The 16,761-nt window shown below is 39.0% G+C and overlaps 2 protein-coding genes across 2 annotated transcripts; one reads left to right on the top strand and one right to left on the bottom strand.

The window, feature by feature from the left end:
• The first annotated feature begins 5,303 nt into the window (after positions 1 to 5,303).
• On the top strand, positions 5,304 to 9,294 carry LOC123661769 (uncharacterized protein K02A2.6-like). The gene is made up of 2 exons (XM_045596707.1): positions 5,304 to 8,709; positions 9,203 to 9,294. Exons 1-2 carry the CDS (start codon positions 5,304 to 5,306, stop codon positions 9,292 to 9,294), a joined length of 3,498 nt encoding a protein of 1,165 aa, XP_045452663.1.
• A 353-nt stretch (positions 9,295 to 9,647) lies between these two features.
• On the bottom strand, positions 9,648 to 16,537 carry LOC123661731. Its single transcript, XM_045596676.1, has 7 exons — positions 16,203 to 16,537; positions 15,056 to 15,148; positions 14,345 to 14,424; positions 14,068 to 14,136; positions 13,736 to 13,816; positions 13,413 to 13,657; positions 9,648 to 9,798 (listed from the first exon to the last, which is right to left on the bottom strand). Exons 2-7 carry the CDS (start codon positions 15,143 to 15,145, stop codon positions 9,734 to 9,736), a joined length of 630 nt encoding a protein of 209 aa, XP_045452632.1. The 5' UTR covers positions 15,146 to 15,148; positions 16,203 to 16,537; the 3' UTR covers positions 9,648 to 9,733.
• Positions 16,538 to 16,761: the final 224 nt, after the last annotated feature.

Here is a 16,761-nt window from a genome sequence, read left to right as displayed (position 1 = left end):
TGCTGTTCTGCGGGTGGAGGTGTTAAGTACGGAACCGTACTATCTATCATACAGTACCCTAAGCTCATCCATGAAAATGCCGAGCATGCATTTAATATCCATATTCAATAAACAACGGAAAACCGATGCAGCCCATGTCGCAACGTCCGTCCAGCCACGAGCCGCCGACGCAGCGATTTCGTCATATTTTAAATTTAATTTCATTATTAATTTTTATAAAAAATTTTGTCATTCCTAATTCTCGCATCGAATAGGTTTCACCTCTCTTAATTGTAATTTTATTTTAATTAATTAAAGTATTTTTTAAGTCATTTTGGTTTTTTTTCGATCCATCGGCTGCAGTAAACGTAATTCGTATCATAATACATAAGTTAGTCCAATTTATTACTCATTGTCTTGCTTACTACGCAAAATCTCCTGCAATTGTGGCTTTCAGTAACCCTTCTTAATGTAGTTTAAACTAAGATTTAGTGCGTTTCCTAAACCCCCGTTTGACTTGAAGTATGGCGATGTAGCGCTTGTACCAGCAGTACAACTGTTCGGGCCAAACTGCACCTATGTTAAGCTACGAGCGTATTTCTTTCCGCATACTCTACATGACATATTTTAAAGAAAGCTGTGCCCTCGTCTTGGTTCGCGATTAAGTGCATAAACCAGCCAAAGAATTTATTATTATGTTATAGTTGGGCTTGTTCGCAAACGAGAAAAAAACCGACTTGAATAACATCGGCAAGTAATACAATATAACCTTATCAAAGATTATTCAAAAAGTTGCGGAGAGCACGTTAAGCGTCGGTCCCGGTTGTATCGTAACTCATAGTAGAGAATATATCCGCCAACCCGCATTGGAGCAGCTTGGTGGATTAAGCTCTGATCCTTCTCCTACATGAGGAAAGAGGCCTATGCAGTAGTGATATATTACAGGCTTCAGCCTGTAATATCTCAAGCGAAGACTCAAAAAGTACTCATCAGATCTTAATAAAATTTCAATGGAACCGTATAACAAGCATCGATTAAAAATGAAACATTAAAATCGGTCTACCCAGTAAAAATTTAACAATTACACACATAAGTCGAATTGATAACCTCCTCCTTTTTTGAAGTCAGTTGAAAAGTTAGTTCATATAATGACCTTCACACTTTTCTCGGAATCTCGGATCTCGGATGAGCTAATTGTAATAAAAAACTGCTCAGGTTAGTTTTATTACCAAGGGCAAGGTACAAATAAAGAATGACAGATAAAAATGAAAATGATGATATATCGGTGGCTTTTTGTTCGAAATTCTTTAATATAAATAGTGTAAAGATTGGATAATTTTATTTGAATAATAGATACAATGTATTACTCGACAACAACGAAAAATTGGGTTAAAAATCGTTAGAAAATCTGCAGACTTTGAATGAAGTTCTAATGATGTTTAAGGTAATGTATAAGAAATTCTCAGTTATTTCTATTGGATAGTTCACACCGTAATGACTTAAAGATCTAAGTTTTAATCCATTCTCTTAACAGATAGAGTAATTTTTACAATATGACAATTAGATTACCTCACAGAAAAGCGATTATATAGCGATGATATAAGCCTTGAGTATATTCAAACATGGATTTAATCAGTATTTGCAATAGTTTCTACATAAGAATTTATATGACACGATATAGCCACCGCACCGCAGTGCGCGCTGGGTCTTAGATTTATAGTTTGGTGCAAGGACTGCTTTTCGCTATGGTATATCATGGTAATCCCACTGCAGCGCGGTCTCAACGACTCACTTGTGCGAGCTTAGCAACGGAAATAATAATTATTTATAGCGACATTATGGTTTTATTTGCATATAAACTTATTGAAAATGGTATTATGGTTTTGAGTAATACTTTGTGATATTATTTAGTTTTCCAGCTGTGTAAATTGTTATATCAACAAATAATTATATCATACTTAAGTTTTAGGGTTCATTTGATATAACACACATTTTAAGTGACATAGAAATTGTTGTATATAATTGTGTTTGCTCGCAAACGAAAAAAAACCAACTTCAATTACATCGACAGTATCACAGTAATACAAAGTCAGTAGACGAAAAAATTAATAAACGCACTAGTCGTCACTAAGATTTTCGAGGGTTTCCCTCGATTTCTCTGAGATTCATAATTAATCAGATCCAGGTTTCCTTATCATGGTACCATACTTGGGATATCACTTTTCCGAAGTTATCCCCGAACATACATATTTTTTTTATATATATTTAAAATCCAGTAGTTGGATAGCTATCCCGCCATTGGTCGGCTTTTTAAGTTCCAAGGAGGTAGTGGAATTGTGTTATCCCTTAGTCGGACAGCAAGTAGGGCAGCAGCGTCTTCGGTGCGACAAAGCCAGCCCTGCGGTCACCAACCCGCGCCTGCCCAGCGTTATGGCTATGGGCAAAATACATGAGTTCACGCCATTTTTAGCGCGAACTTGTAGAGGCCTATATCCAGTGGTGGTCTGTATTAGGCAGAAGTGTGTCGAATTGAGTAACCTCCTCCTTTTTGATGTCGGTTAAACACCAAATGTAAAATACATATTTACAGATTATTAATCTGTATTGTTGTAATCTAATTAACTGAACTAGGTCGGCAAACAAGCGTGCAGATCACCTGATGGTAAGCGACTACCGTAGCTTATAGACGTCTGCAACACCAGAAACAACATTAATGTTGCAATATTTCATTAAAAATTTGAAGACAAACTTGCTTCGTTATACAAACGATTTTGTCTACGATAGTGACATTTTACATTCATCGTGAACGAGATGACCTCTCGAGCTGATTTTTTTTTATCAATCGCAAACAAAATCTCAAACAATTTAATATTAGACAATATCTTAAATTAAACAGCATTCTCACCGGCATGAGCGCACGCTAACATCGTTATATAATATGGCCTGCAGTTACGATCAAACATCGCACAATTTCGCCGGCACGGCCGCCCGAGGAGGCTCTTAAATCTCGTTAAGAGCCGCCGGCCCCTGCCCTATGAATATATTATGATTAAATGTAAATCAGGTTTGCTATCACCGGCCCGCTTGTTACTGTTAGCCTGTCAGGGTCTTTGTAGAGGAAACAGCGCGAGCTTCTCGTCTGTTATTGTACTTTATTGAGTTGATTTTTTATTCTTTTTCATTCAAGATTATGTTTAAAGTGGGCATTTATTTTGACGGACAGTGAAATAAAGCCTCTTTTTATTTGGAATATTCAAATCTATTCCTTTATTATGAAGTTTTATAGCTTATCTATATCAGATGAACTGACTAGTGCTCTGTTCACTGCTCAAACTTTAATTAATTCTGTCATTATCGTTCAAAATCCATTGCCATTGAGTTTGTGTTAATTTTATGGTGTTTCTGGAGCACTGACACAGAATATCGAGCCCTTGAGCGTGAGGTATTTATTTTATTTTGTCATCTCATTTTCCAACTAAATATGTCCTTCAATATCGACCCCGTACAACGAACTAACAAATAGTTAGGTATGTTATATTAATTATGATACATAACTTTGTCCAGCGAGTGATCGAACTCATTACTTACTTTATGATTGATGACACGCGCATGGTCGCGGAATTACTTCACACATTGTATATTGGAATTTTCTCGTAAGTTCGAGAAAGTTCGACGAACTTCGATCTGTATCATGTTTGCGAAACAAATTTACGCGTGTCTTCATAACTAAAAGAAAAAAAAAATGTAACGGAAGTAACGAAATTCTTTTATCGTTAAGTGATATATTTTGAAAACTTTGCATTATTACCGGATATACTAACATCTAAATTCCTGTTCTAGTAATGCGTGACTAAAGTGTATTAAAGGGATCGTATTACTAAGAAACAGTGTCGGTTCCTATGCTCGTATATCACACGAGTTTCCTTTGTATTGAAGGACATGTGAAATTTAAACTTAGAACGTACTTAATATAACAGTTCTGATATAAAATTTAAAAATAGAACTTAAAACGTTAGTCATTAAAAGTATTTAAACTTACGTTTAAAAAATATAAAGGCGTATAAGTCAGCAAAGGTAAACAATTAGATAATAATTTTCCAATTTAGATAATAAGTTACATTTTTATGTCTGGGTTGTCTGACTGACTATTTAGCCATAAGTCCACCCAGTGTACTTGACTGTCTGTAACTATCTTTATGCTTTGTTTGTAATATATTTGTGGTGTACAATAAAGTATAAAATAAATGATATATTAAATAAACGTTTCTAAGCTATTCTCAAATAACCTTCTCGTTAAAAACGTAGCACGAAGCAATGTAGGTAAGGCGAACGAAGAGACAAAGAGAGGCGTGGTGGGGCGTGTTCTCCTTTTTACCATAACTTGACGGGAAAGATAAATATTTGAGAACCTTTTTAAGCAATTCTAAAATAATTAATTCCCTTTTAATTTAATTGCTTGTATAACTCATAAAAATTTTAACTTCCCTCACAAAAATACACATAGAGGCCAATTCAGTTTTGCGGAATGATTATTGCTGCGTATTTAATTAAGACAGAGGCAACAAATGTAAAATATTCAACTGTTAATCTGCTAATCTCTATTGTTTGTTTCTTAATTCATATAGACAATGATCAACCACTACAGAATTATTGTAAAAGCCACAATAATATAAAAATAATTATATTTTTTAAATTTAGATAAAGATAAAATAAATAAAAAATAGAGAAAGATTTTTAAATAACATATTGTTACGTGTTAGGGTTCGAAGGATTTGGAGAGAAAGACCTGCTGACTCTTTTCAAGACTTTATTCACAAGCACTAGGTTCAACACAAAGCACTAGGTTCAAACACTAAGCACTAACATTGTCCTATGTCGTAGCCAATGTCATAGGTTTCACTGGTACCACTCTTGATCACTAGTTTTCACTCTTGAAGTCGCCTCGAAGATCGCTCAAACTGAACTGAACTCGCTCGCCTACCTGCGGCTATTTATATCGGCCGACACGAGGCCCAGACCATTCTGGAAAGTTCGCGCATGTACCCGGTGTTCGAGACTATACTTCTACATAGTTCCACAGTAGTTCCTCTAACGCCATCTAGTATTGAGTAGAGAGTTTCATGTTATCGCTGTCTTTGTGTGGTTTCAACAGTTGCCGCTAGATGGCGCTAGTTTCTTTGTGTGTACTTGTAATATAACGGTCGATCGACGCATCGATTGTCGCGCTCGATGACCGCGTCAGTCGTGAATAAACGGTGTCACTGACAACTCGCTGTCCTTTTATTTAAAACATTTCATTGGCGAACGAGGATTAATTTATTAAAATGTCGATCGGAAAGTTATCGGAGTTCAACATAACATCGGGAAATTGGTCGATGTACATTGAAAGAACAGAAATGTTTTTCAAAGTTAACGCGGTTAAAGAAAACTTATGGCTACCCACTTTAATTGCGGCGATGGGCGATGAAACGTACGAGTTACTAAGTAATTTGACGAGTCCCGAAAAACCGAGCACCAAGACTTACGCAGCGGTGGTGAAGCTGATGGGTGACCACTTACAGCCGAAACCATCTTTTATGGCAGAGCGATTTCGATTCCGCCAAAGAAGGCAAAATGCGGGTGAATCAGTTTTGCAATATATTTCGGAACTAAAAAAAATGTCAAGATTTTGTGACTTTGGGACGGTATTAGAAGAAAATATGCGGGATCAGCTGGTATGTGGTCTTCGAAGTGAAGCTACTAGTCAACGTTTATTCGCCGAAGACAGCTTACAATACGCGAAGGCAGTCAAAATTGCCTCAGCCATGGAAGCGGCGGAAAGGGATGCCGCAGCAGTGGAGCAGACAAGCGGCAGTGGCAGTGTGAGCAGCGAGGGCGTGGCGGATTCCGTGCATGCGGTGCAGGTGGCCACGCGGAATAGCCGAGGCGGACGTGGCCGGGGCGGCCTACGGGGCTCAGCGGCGGTGCGACGAGAGAAAGAAATAAACAGTAATTGTGCGGCTTGTGGATCTACGGATCATATAAGTGTTGGGTGTCGGTACAACCGGTTCATCTGTAGTAGATGTGGACAGAGGGGACATTTACGTCGTGTATGCCCGGTACGGTCAGGTGGCATCTCTCGGCGAGAAGGGCTTCCAAACAATAGCGTGGTTGCTGGCTTCGCGGACGACAGAGTGCACCGATCGGAGGTGCTAGGGGTGGACGAACCTCCTTTATCGGACGACGAGGTCGAGCCGGTCGTAGAAGATCTACATCAACTTAGTCTTAACAGTTACAAGCCGGTGAGTTTAAAAATATGTATAGATGGTATCGTTTTACCTATGGAAATAGATACTGGATCATTAGTATCATGTATTAGTAAAAATACTTATGATAAATATTTTAAAAGTAGGTATTTAGAGAAATCAAATATGTTATTTAAATTTTATGATGGTTCTACGATTAGACCCCTAGGGGTGATCAAGCCACTCGTCAAATATAAAAAAATAAGTAAAATTGTAGAATTATTTGTAATTGAGGGTGGCACCACTTCGTTATTGGGAAGACAGTGGCTTTCGGAATTTTACATAAAAATACCATTATATAAACACGTAGAAAATATGAATGTAATCAATGGGGAAAATAATTGTAATCATTCTATTAATGTATTACTCGACAGATTTAAGGAGTTATTCTCGGAGGGACTGGGACGGTTCACGGGCGGTAAGGCTCAGCTGCGGGTGCGCGAGGGGGCGACGCCGGTATTTTGCCGCGCGCGGCCCGTGCCGTACGCGCTGCGCGAGCGGGTCGAGGCGGAGCTGGCGGGCATGCTGCGCGCGGGCGTCATCGAGCCCGTTGACAGCGCGGACTGGGCTACCCCACTGGTACCGGTACGTAAGGCGGATGGTGGACTCCGTATATGTGCTGATTATAAAGTTACTTTAAATCCGTTTCTGTTGGTCGATAAATATCCGTTACCGCGAATTAATGACTTGCTTGTGAAATTAAATGGTGCTAAAATATTTACGAAAATTGATCTTTCACAAGCCTATAATCAAATAGAGTTACATGACCCCGATAATTTGACAGTTATTAACACTCACAAAGGACTTTTCAAGTACAAACGATTAGTATATGGATTGTCTTCGAGTCCTGGAATATTTCAGCGAATTATGACTAATCTTTTGAACGATATTCCGGGAGTAGAAGTTTTTATTGATGATATAATAATCGGTTCTCCTGATACTCGCGAACATTTAATAACTTTAAAACGTGTTTTAGAGCGGTTACGAAATAACGGAATGAAACTTAAAAAAAGTAAATGCCTATTTATGACAAGTGAGGTTAAATATCTGGGTTTTATTATTTCAGCCGAGGGTATTAAAGTGGATCCGGAAAGGGTGGAGGGAATAGTAAATATACCTCGCCCGGTTAATATTACGGACTTAAGGGCCTTTCTAGGCACTATTAATTTTTACGCAAAATTTGTTAAAAATTTAAGTACTATATTAGCACCACTGTACCACTTACTGAGAAAGGGAGTAAATTGGATATGGAATGATGAGTGTGAAGTAGCATTCCGGACAATTAAGTCAATTTTAGTTGGTGCGGATGTTCTAGCGCACTACGATCCGGAAGCGCCTTTGTTTTTAACGTGCGACGCGAGCGCGCGAGGTATAGGCGGTGTGCTCACACAAACTGACACGCGAGTCGCTCGCTCGGGCGAGTCGGCGCGGGAGCGGCCGGTCGTATACGTATCGCGAGCGTTAACGGCTGCCGAGAAACATTACTCTCAAATTGAACGTGAGGCTTTAGCAATAGTATTTTGCTTTGAAAAATTCCATCAGTACCTGTACGGCAGGCGCTTTACACTGCGTACCGACCATAAACCTTTGGTAACTATATTTGGGCCGAAACAAGGAATTCCGTCGATGGCTGCAAGTCGGTTACAACGGTGGGCTATTAAATTATCGGCATATACCTATGAGATTGAGTACGTTACATCAAAACAAAACGGCGCTGATGGTTTATCTCGATTGCCAGCAAGCTTTAAACATAAAAATAAAAATATTTTTAAAATTCCGGAACAATCTCACTTACACTTTGCACATAATGCTTTATTATTAGATTACAATGAAATTAAAAAACAGACTTGCCGGGACCCACTACTGGGTCGTGTTCTCACTTATATTCGTGACGAGTGGCCTCCACATAATGAAATGCTGCCTCTCAACCCTTACTTTAATCGTAAAAAAGAGTTGTATGAGGAGTTAGGTTGCGTGATGTGGGGCCACAGAATAGTGATACCGGAAACCTGCAGGGACAAGGTTTTAACTGACTTGCATGAGGCTCATATGGGGATAGTTAAAACGAAATCTTTTGCAAGGAGCTACGTATGGTGGCCGGGCATTGACGAAGCAATCGAGAAAACGTGCCGCGACTGTAGCGTGTGTGTCACGGAGAGTGAAGCGCCACCGCGGCATATGCCATGCCCATGGCCATGGCCGAATAAACCTTGGGCTCGCGTACACATCGACTTCCTGGGTCCTCTTGCGGGTCGAATGTATTTAGTGTTGGTGGATGCGAGAACTAAATGGATAGAAGTTTGTCAGGTACCTAGCACAGCAGCTAGTCACGCAATTAAAATGTTGAGTGGCATTTTTGCTCGTTTCGGTTTACCTAAACAAATAGTATCGGATAACGGCCCACCTTTCTCTAGCAATGAATTTTCAACATTTGTCAATACGAATGGTATTCAACATTTATTTTCGGCACCATACCATCCGGCATCAAATGGCGCGGCAGAAAATGCCGTTCATACAATTAAAAGGACTATTAAGAAAGCTATTAGACAAAATTTAGATATTAACTTATTTTTGAATAGTTTTTTACTTTATTATAGGAATACGGAACATTGTACAACAGGCGAAACGCCAGCGTCACTTATGTTCGGCCGCCGTTTACGTACTAAATTTGACGCTATGAGGCCTAATAGGGAGCTTAAAGTTAGAAACTCTCAAGAACATCAACAAAAGTACAGTACTAATGAGTCGCGCCTATTGTACCCAGGGGACGATGTATGGCTACGTCAATATAGGGGGAACGATAAATGGGTGTCGGGGAAGGTAGTGGATAAAATGGGGACAACAGATTATAGGGTGGTAGATGCAGCAGGACGCGAAACGCACAGACATATTGACTAACTGAAACAGCGTAAACGGAGTTCACTAATCTGTCCTTCTAGCCCAGCGAGTGTCGGCGGGGAGACGGGAGCGACAAGCACCGAGCCTGAAACGCATGACACAAACAACCCCGGGGACGATGCGCACGCATTAGCCCACAGCCCGACTCGCGAACGTGAGAAAATTGAGGAATGCGTGGAATCAATCCCAACTAACACACAGCAACCCTCGCCTCCCATTGAACCGCCTCGGTCTCGTCCCATACGTAGATGTAGGATGAAATAATATCATCTTTCGACATATAGTTGTTTCTTTATTGTTATTTTGATTTTATTTTTTTTGTTGTTTAATTAATAGAATAACTAGGGTTTAACATTTAAATAAGCTGTTAATTGTACCAAAATAGATTGTTGTAGGTAATAGTTCATAGCTGTTGTGTGTATGTACTTATGTAAGGTTATGTAAATGCTGTATATTTGTAAATCGTTTTTTTTTTAAATGTATGTCTTAACCTCTGACGCCCTAGACCTTTTGACCGCGAACACCTGTCAAGCCCCGCGCGCGGCGCGCGAATTCGCGTCGTGCGAGTTACATCAGAAAAAACGTTCCTGTTCTTTTATTTGTTTACCGATTCTGATTTTGTTTTTTGATTCTGAATCTGGAATAAATTTCCAATATACATATATATAAATATAAAAGGATATTCTCATCTATAAACTTATAATATAGTAGAAAAGTGTAAGGTTGCACAAAAGTAGGCACAAAAGTGGAAAAATTGCTAAAGAAAAAGAACTGTTGTACATATTATGAAGATAAAGACTCATGTTTATAAATAAACATATATAAAACGATTGTGCATAATTGGTTTCGTCCCTTCGAAACAAATAAAAAAAGTTTAGCTCAATTGAAAATGTATCGACAGTACGAAAATTTTCGATCGATACCGCAGTCTTTGAAACCGCATTTCTTTATTCCGGATGAACATTTTTAGCTAAAAATGTGACAAATCTATAAAAAAACTATTGATATAAGATATCTGTAAAAGAAATACAAAAATATTTTGTATTTTTCTATATTTCCTTGAAAATGTCCAGCAAGGGTACGATATAACTATGTAAAAAGTTCGAACTTCGCTTTCACCTTGAAGCACATATGGAATATCGATATTATGATAAATAATAAATTCATGAGTTCTAATTTCAGTCTTCGATGTATTTTTACTCTCCTTTCATACAAAAAGTAGATAAAAATACGTTCGCAACTTAGGTCAATTCTAGTATGAGATTGTATGAGATCAATAGTGATGGGGTGTTAACTTCGTGATGTCGATAAAAATAATCATTTTATAAAAAATGATTTAGTGAACATTGAGCATGAATATAGTTATCGTGGAAATAAAATTTTATCGTCGTCATAATCTGAGCCTTCATCATCATCATCATCAGCAGTAACGCTTCAAAGCACGGGGTACTCTACATACTGAGATGAATTGACGATATTACGGGTCTGCGACGTTCGTCTGACATTTCAGAATGTGAATTGACAATATAACAAGAAATAGTGTAGTCTCAAATAGCTCCAGCAAACCAGTTCCTACTAGCAACCGTTCACGAGTTGACGCATGCATCAGCCACCTCCGAGCTCAACCATATTAGAGGGAACTCATCGACCCGACGCACGACAGCGCCACTAGTTTGAACATTTTCGTGAGCATGACCAAACCTCGAATCCACATATTATGATATTTTTAGACAAGATATTGAATTTTATATTCAAAGCTACAAACTACTAGCATTTCTGAATGTGAATTGACAATATAACAAGAAATAGTGTAGTCTCAAATAGCTCCAGCAGACCAGTTCCTACTAGCAACCGTTCACGAGTTGACGCATGCATCAGCCACCTCCGAGCTCAACCATATTAGAGGGAACTCAACGACCCGACGCACGACAGCGCCACTAGTTTGAACATTTTCGTGAGCATGACAAAACCTCAAATCCACATATTATGGTATTTTTAGACGAAATATTGAATTTTATATTCAAAGCTACAAACTACTAGCATTTCAGAAAGTGAATTGACAATATAACAAGAAATAGTGTAGTCTCAAATAGCTCCAGCAAACCAGTTCCTACTAGCAACCGTTCACGAGTTGACGCATGCATCAGCCACCTCCGAGCTCAACCATATTAGAGGGAACTCAACGACCCGACGCACGACAGGGCCACTTGTTTGAACATTTTCGTGAGCATGACAAAACCTCAAATCCACATATCATGATATTTTTTAGACAAGATATTGAATTTTATATTCAAAGCTACAAACTACTAGCATTTCAGAATGTGAATTGACAATATAACAAGAAATAGAGTTGTCTCAAAGAACTCGAGCAGACCCCTTAGCCACCCTTCATGTGTTAACGAATTCGGCCATTGAAAGCAAGTAGCACCAAAAATACTTCAAGTTTACTAGTATATCCTTCTTCCTACTATACTATACATACTATATACTATATTATATTACTATATAATATTATATTATTATATATAATAATATTATAAATGTGTAAGTTTGGATGTTTAGATGTTTGTTACTCAATTACGCAAAAACGGCTGAACGTATTTAGATGAAATTTTGCATACATGTACCTATTACGTGGAAAAGAACATAGGCTACCTTTTATCCCGATTTCCCAGGTTTAAAACCTATCCAGGTGGCTTTTCCTAAAACATTGATCAATGCATAGACCTACATCACACAACTTGCACTCGAATGTGACTTGTTTCGAGCAGACTATGCATCGTCGGCGGCTGGTCCTGCCATCAGCTCTTCGTTTGGTCACTGTTGATGGAAAATGCCACTCTGTGACGGGAGCACCGGATAAACCAGGATGTGTTCCAGGCCGACTTTGACGAGGGAAAGGGACCTTACTTAAATTGTCTTTTAAAATCTGTTCGACAAGTTCTAACCTAAAAACAATGTGTTCTACTTTCTTTCCCGTTGAAGCTGTAAAGCATATGCGAGCATTCAAAATGGACACATTAAGCAGATGCTTGAAAAGCTTCATAGTCCATTTCGAGCACCGCTTTCTTTCTATGAGGTATGCCTCTAGCATACCGTCTTTTAAATCCACCCCCCCCATATTTTTATTATAATCAAGCACTAATTGAGGCTTCCACTGAGCGGACCTAAATGCTTTTTCAGGACCTTGTGCTATCTGAGTACCATGATATGTGGAAATGAGTGACACTTTTTTCTTGTCGTGGTATGCCATCACAGTCATGTCCCCCGAATGTCTAGCCACAAATTGCCCAGCTTGCAATTTGCACTGCGTTATTAGAGGTGGCAAATGCTGGCGGTTTGGCCGTAAGGACCCCACAACATCAGTTTTATTCTTTTTTAGGAATCTGGTCAACAGAGGACTGTTGAACCAGTTATCCATAAAAAGCGTGTAGCCTTTGTTGAGGAGTGGGCGAACGAGAGAAAGAACAGTTGCTGTGCTCTTTAGCAATGACGCTGGGAAAGACGACTCGTGTGTGGTGTTCTTGCCAGTATACACAAAGAAAGACCACAGATACCCACTAGCCGACTCGCAAAGTTCGAAGGTTTTGATTCCGAACTTTGCGGCCTTAGTTTTTATATACTGGCGGAAGGACAAGTTGCCTTTCCACAGCGTCAGGCTTTCGTCAATGCATATTTCTTGCCGTGGGACGTACGCTGACTGGAATTTACAATTAAGGTGGGAAATGACAGGTTCAAGAAGAAACAAAGGGGAAGATTCAGGAGTGCGCAGGGAGATATTATTAAAATGAAGACATGAGCACATGCGCTCATATCTTTGGCGGGAAAACATTAGGCGGAAGCAGTTCGTAGAAAGAAGGGGGTTAGTTGAAAAACAAGATTTTATAGAAGGCATCCGGATGATGCCAAGCATCATCCAGAAAGAAAACAAGACTAAAATTTCATTTTTGTTAGTATCGTACCAGTCTGGCCATTGTTTAGACGCAGCGTACCTATTTGTCTCCACGACAAGATGGCTTAAAATGGCGTCATCCCAATACTGGGAAAACGCCTCATACGCCGTGGTGCACACGTTTTTGGGCCCTGTTTCTTGGACAAGAAAGGGCTCCCTACGGCCCTCGAATGAATCCATAGGACTCCATTCGAAGTGTAGGGCCTCTTCTTCCCCAGAAAACAGGGCCGCATCTCCATCGCCGTCCTCCGTGTCAATAACGTCTTCATCCGCCATCTGCCTGGCCCGTCGGGAAATACCTTTACGCTGCCGGATGTCTCGTTTTTCTATTACGGCCTGCACCTGAAGCCGTAATTCTTCCGGGACATCCGCATCGGTAATGTAAATTTCCCTGATGGGGTCGCCAGGTCTCCAGCTCGGGACTGCATCGTCGGCCATCCTCCCATAACCGCCCACTCTTCCACCTCCACGGCTACCACGCCCACTTCCTCGTCTGCGTCCGCCACGACCCCTTCTCTGGCCAATTATGACCACTGGCAACTCACTGTAAACAAAAAATGTATATTTGTAGGAATAGTAGATTTCGAAGCCAACATTTGTCTGAATCAAAATATATACGTACGATGTCGGCGAAGCGACGGTGCCTCGCGAGGTGGAGGGTATAGGTGAGGCGTCGCGTCGCGGAGGGGAGGGGGAAGCAATTCTGTGAACAAACGATATAACAATCATATATAATAATGTTTTTTACAGAAACATAAAAATGGTTTTTTTTTATTGTAAAATAATCATAAATATACATACGTGAGTGGAGAAATAGCCCCAATTGGTAATTGCGGAGAAGAAGGCGGAGAAGACGGCCGGGAAGACCAATGATGGTATGGATAATTTATACCATATATGTATATGCAATCAGCAAAATGTGCATCAAAAATTTATAAAAAAGAATGTACTTACGTCGTCTGGTCGACTTCGAATAACGCCTCTCCACTGTCGGTATAAATACCTGACAGATGGACTGGGATGCTAGAAATAAAATAAAATGATAATTATTTATTGTATTCCCGCAATATCGTACACCACCCCGGCATCACTCGTGGTACATATAACGCGCGGCTTTACTTATCAATAAATATTAAGTTTGTGTTGTGAAATAAAATAAATAAAATGTATGTTGAACATTCTCTTGTAAGCACAATGCTTGTAAACTACATGAAATGAAATGAAAGCTTACTTGACTTCGTCGGCCACAGCTTCCTCTACGACGTTTTCATCCACAGCCTCTTCATCATCATTTAATGCCTCCCAGAAGTCCTACAGGAATATGTCTGTCATTAAGGATAGTTTCATAAAGAAATGGGACCACGTGCATGTAATATGATGGGTCAGAAGTTTATGTGCGAAATTACCATCACAACAAACCACACCATATGTGTAAATAATAGTACCTGGGTGGCCGAGTTTTGCTTGGCGTTTACGTTTTTTCTCGCTTTTTTCAGACATGGAACCAAGCAAGATCGACTTTGCACCCCCAAAAACCAGAACAATTACAATCACAACACACCACACCATATGTATAAATAATGGCACCTGGGTGGCCGAGTTTTGCTTGGTGTTTACATTTTTTCTCGCTTTTTTTCAGACATGGAACCAAGCTAGATAGACTTTACACACCCAGAAACCAGATAAGGTCACACCATAAAATCTCTACACCAAACGTGCAAGTCGAGTCATTTCAAATTACCCAAAACCATATAGTACAAAACCAACATGGCCCGAGTTATTTATACTTGCGTGAAAATTCAGAACGCTATCCTCATAATTAGGACCCTGAATGTAGCATGTATTCCTGAAAAACATTAAATATATGAACAAAAATCCTGAATATCCAATTCTCTCCCTTCTTATTATTTTATAACACTTACGAGTAGTATATTTTACAAACCTCATTGTCATCTTCCGACAACTCATCGTTTTCTTCATGGAGGAGGTCAATAAATGATGATGGGGCGTCAGAAAAAGGATTCCAACTCATCTTCTATGAAACAACAAAGATACAAATGTTTAGAAAACTATTCGGAGTCGCACACAACAGTTATAATTTACCACAAGTATATTTAAAAAAAAGGACGAAACGTATTTTCGATGTCTCAAAAGAACGGAACAGATTTTTATGAAACTCGCAGTATACAAAAAAGAATTTCTTTAATCGAACTTGTAGTTCCGGAGATATGCGAACATAAACATATAAACATACTGAGCATTTCTGGAAATATTAAAAAAATCTATATATACCTATGGGTCGTACGGCCGGTAATACATATGGGTCGAATTGATAACCTCCTTTTTTGAAGTCGGGTTAAAATGTTATCGCAATCTCAAATACGGTTATGTCTGGTTAGGAATGCATATCCCCTCGACGACAGGCCCACGATTGTTATTTATTGCATTTTTTGTCTATAACCACGGCGAGTTCGAGGGCGAAAGTTTTAAGTGCTTACGATTTATGGCTTTGTTATCGTCGCGCGTGAGCATAAGACACAAAGAAACATTCAATAAATACATTCGAAAACGTCTAATGTTTTGTGCGTAATTGTTTGTCTTTAAAAATTACAAAAAAAGTATCTATAAATATATATGTATATATTTTATTGTATATAATAATTTATAAGACTGAAATCGTAAAAAAACATCAAAAAAAAACGACAACTTACAAAAGTAACAAAAGATTCGCAATAAATTATCGACACTATCGATATCAAAATGTCGATACCTTCCGTATCTAGGCTTCAAGTCAAGACTTCAAGGCTGGCCAAGATGGCGTCATATTTGTGTACTCGAGTTAGAAATTCGGAAATTGTGATTCGATATCGGACAATTATGAGAAAATAAGCCCAGCTACGAAAACTGAATACTTTTACGATGTACCACGGTCGTTTGTTATTCAATCAAGTTCGATTTGAGAGTAATCAACAACAAAATCACTTTGATTGATTGGGGAAAAAAATCAGTTTCAAATTTTAGACATCACATAAAAACACAAAGACAAAGCAAAATCATGTAATTGAGATATTATAAGACAGAATACTTACGATTTTCTCGAAATCCACACAAAAACACTCAATAACAAACACTAAAACCGGTTTATAATTATATTTTATGTCACTGACCGCACAGTACGAGCCAACACACACCAACGAAAAAGTCGACTAACTTCGCAGAGGCATAGCGATGCTTCCACTCACTCCATATGGACGGTTTATACGTCATTTGAAAGCGAATTTAAATGGTCGTATAGTCTCAGAACATTGCAAACAAAATTAGACCGTAGTATCTTCACAATAAAATAAATTTTCGCAGGCAAGCCTCAGGTTCACATGTGAACTAGCGGTGCCTGACAAAAGGAAATTTGTTTGATTCACATGTGAACCGTCAGGGCGTCAGAGGTTAAATAAGGGTGGAGGTGTAATATAACGGTCGATCGACGCATCGATTGTCGCGCTCGATGACCGCGTCAGTCGTGAATAAACGGTGTCACTGACAACTCGCTGTCCTTTTATTTAAAACATTTCAGTACTTAACAATATTTTGACTGTCTAATAATTGTGTTTGCAGGCAAACGAAAGAAAACCAACTTCAATTATATCGACA

This window comes from Melitaea cinxia, chromosome 17 (assembly GCF_905220565.1).
Source record: "Melitaea cinxia chromosome 17, ilMelCinx1.1, whole genome shotgun sequence".
Lineage (NCBI taxonomy): Eukaryota > Metazoa > Arthropoda > Insecta > Lepidoptera > Nymphalidae > Melitaea > Melitaea cinxia.
The sequence above is the reverse complement of the archived record's forward strand: the minus strand, read 5'-3'. Positions and strand labels throughout refer to the sequence as shown.